Source organism: Neoarius graeffei, chromosome 19, assembly GCF_027579695.1.
Source record: "Neoarius graeffei isolate fNeoGra1 chromosome 19, fNeoGra1.pri, whole genome shotgun sequence".
Classification (NCBI taxonomy): domain Eukaryota; kingdom Metazoa; phylum Chordata; class Actinopteri; order Siluriformes; family Ariidae; genus Neoarius; species Neoarius graeffei.
Window position 1 is genome coordinate 33,479,732 of NC_083587.1, and position 2,500 is coordinate 33,482,231.

A 2,500-nucleotide genomic window follows, 5' to 3' on the forward strand; every position below is an offset into this window, starting at 1 on the left:
ATTTCGACCACTTATCAGCTCGGTTGTCTTTGGCTCGTTTGAAAAGTCTACCATTGGTGGAGCCACGACTCTTTTCAGGCCTGAGAAACAACACACATTTTTCCCACAGTCCCAGCCATCACATTCCCTGCGTTTGTGCTTCCAGTCGGTAATGTCCAAAGTCGGTTTTTTCCTCCCTTTGTCACAGTCCAGAGCTGCAGCACTTCCATGCACGGCTCCGTTTTTGGGTTGGAAATTGGACCTGTAGTGGAAAGTCGGCTGCAGGACCAGAGGCGCTTTTGCATTCAGGCTTGTGAAGCGCGCGCGCCTGAATCTGATGCTTTGCACCGACACCCTACTGGATACGGAGCTGGAATCGGACTGGGATGAGGTCTCTGCATCACTGCTTTCTTCGGAAGAGCCGGATAAAGAGTCTTCCTCTTCGTCGTCGTCGTCGTCTGTGGTTCCAGAGTTGGTGGAGCTGCTGGTGCTACTGCTGGTGGACAAACTTGAACCAAAGTCCGAGTCGTTGGCGGAGCTGCACTCGGTGTCGCTGCTGCAGCTCTCCTGGAAATGCCTGGACTCCAAGTAAAGCTCACGATCAGCGTGAAAATGGCTCAAAGATCCGTTCGCAAGACAGGCTTTTGGTTTGCAGCACTTCGGAACGAGCAGAACCTGCCGGTAGTGTCGCGTTCTATTCCCAAAGTGTCTCTCGGACCTCCTTTTCCTTTTGTAAAGCAGCTCCGAGTCGGACGGAGCCGAAATGGCGGACACAGCCGGCTTTCTCTTGATGACCCCGGTGCTTCGAAAAAACGAGCGTTTCTCATTCAGCTCCACACATTTCCCAGGTATTTGCACGGTTTCATAGTTTCTGAACGTTCTGCATGCAGTCGGTGCTACCGGTTGAAAGTTCTGGTAGATGGATTTGCTGTAAATTTGAGGTAGATTGGATGAGATCTCCGGTCTGACAGCTTTGTTTCGAAGAGCCAGAGTCGGCGAGACTCCACGAAAACTCAACCAAAGTTTCTTTTCCCAGAAGCCGTTCCTGCTGTTCTGGGAACGTTCCTCATCTCGGATGCGTTCCTCTGCTTTTGTCCTCGTCCTCCTTTTGTTGGATTTGAGCACGCGCTCGGTTTTGCAGGAGAAATAAAGCGCCTCCACGTCCTCTCTGGAGATCAGAGTGCATTTGGCTGCGTGGAAAGCCACCGAGTTTATTGCTTTGAGCTTTCGCAGCTCCTCCAGATCACAGTGATGCTTTTTCACGTTCAGGTGATCCATCCGTTTGTGCACGGTAGTCCGTGGGATGTTTTTCAAGAGGTCGGTGAAGACCTGGGACAGGGCAAACATCTGCTTGCCTTTAATGACCAGATAGCCGAGCTTTACACCCTGCATTTCCTCGAAGCCAAACTCCAAGTCTCCCATATTTTTTTCCCTTCTCCTGATTGTGTGGTTAAGGATCCCAACATTGATGCTCCTCTGCTAATGCTGCAGTTGCTCTATATATCACGAGGCATCACTGCTTCGTTCCAGTTCAACGTGGAACACGAATATGTCCACACTGAGGGGAAAAAAGTTTGAAATAGAGGAAAAAATCTAAAAATAGAGAGTCCTGAAATAATTTCAAACAGCATGTCCGTTCAGTTAGGCGCAACATGGTGATGGATAATATGTGAGATGTTGCATGCAGCTCTTATATACCTGCAGTCCCTTCAGCTCTCTCCTTCCCCATGAAGAGAAGAGGGAAGGTGAAACGAATAAAGAGAGAGAGAGAGAGAGAGAGAGAGAGAGAGAGAGGCGAATAAAAGCCCCCAAAATGCAACTGCTGTTCCCTGTGCTGGTTTAAGCCACAAATAAACTGACAGCGGGAAGTGAGCAAGTTGGGAGACACCTTCATCAATTAAAGCCTCCCAAAGTCGACGCTGATTGGACGATTCTGACAGGTGATGCAATAAAAATGGATAATTCCGCACGCGCACCCCCTTCTGAGTAATTACCATATACTACTATTGTACTGTAAAACAGTCTACAGTCCAGGACATTATTATTATTATTATTATTATTATTATTATTCATTTTATTTATTCACACAAACACGCCTTCTACCGCTGTATGAAAGATATCCTCAATGTTAACAATGGACTTTTTATACATAAACTACATTTCACCATGTTAGTCATTTTTTAAATACACGTTTACAAATCCCCGACCTGAATCTTCTGGAAAAGAGCAGACGTTTGCGACTTGAATGATGACGTAAAACACGAGGCTGTTGAAAGCCTGTCGGTTTAAAAAAATGTCTGTTATTTCAAATATAGGCAAGAAAAGGTATAAAGTTGCACTGAACTTCTTGGTGAAGATCGTTAACATGTTTTTTTTTTGGTAGTGGTGCTGGTTCTGGTGTGTGTGGGTGTGGGTGTGTGTGGGGGGGTCTTTGTGGCAATGCGTTCTCTCTATAGGCTATGGTGTGTGTGTGTGTGTGTGTGTGTGTGTGTGTGTGTGTGTGTGAGCCAAAATCAAAATA

At 46.8% G+C, this 2,500-nt stretch overlaps 1 protein-coding gene across 1 annotated transcript in view; it reads right to left on the reverse strand.

The window, feature by feature from the left end:
- skida1 (SKI/DACH domain containing 1) overlaps positions 1–1,494 on the reverse strand; it is a 3,101-nt gene extending 1,607 nt beyond the window's left edge. The window contains exon 1 of the mRNA XM_060900008.1: positions 1–1,494. This exon is cut by the window's left edge and continues 1,607 nt beyond it. Within this exon, the coding sequence (XP_060755991.1) occupies positions 1–1,401 (1,401 nt within the window). The 5' untranslated portion in view covers positions 1,402–1,494.
- Between the last annotated feature and the right edge of the window lie 1,006 nt (positions 1,495–2,500).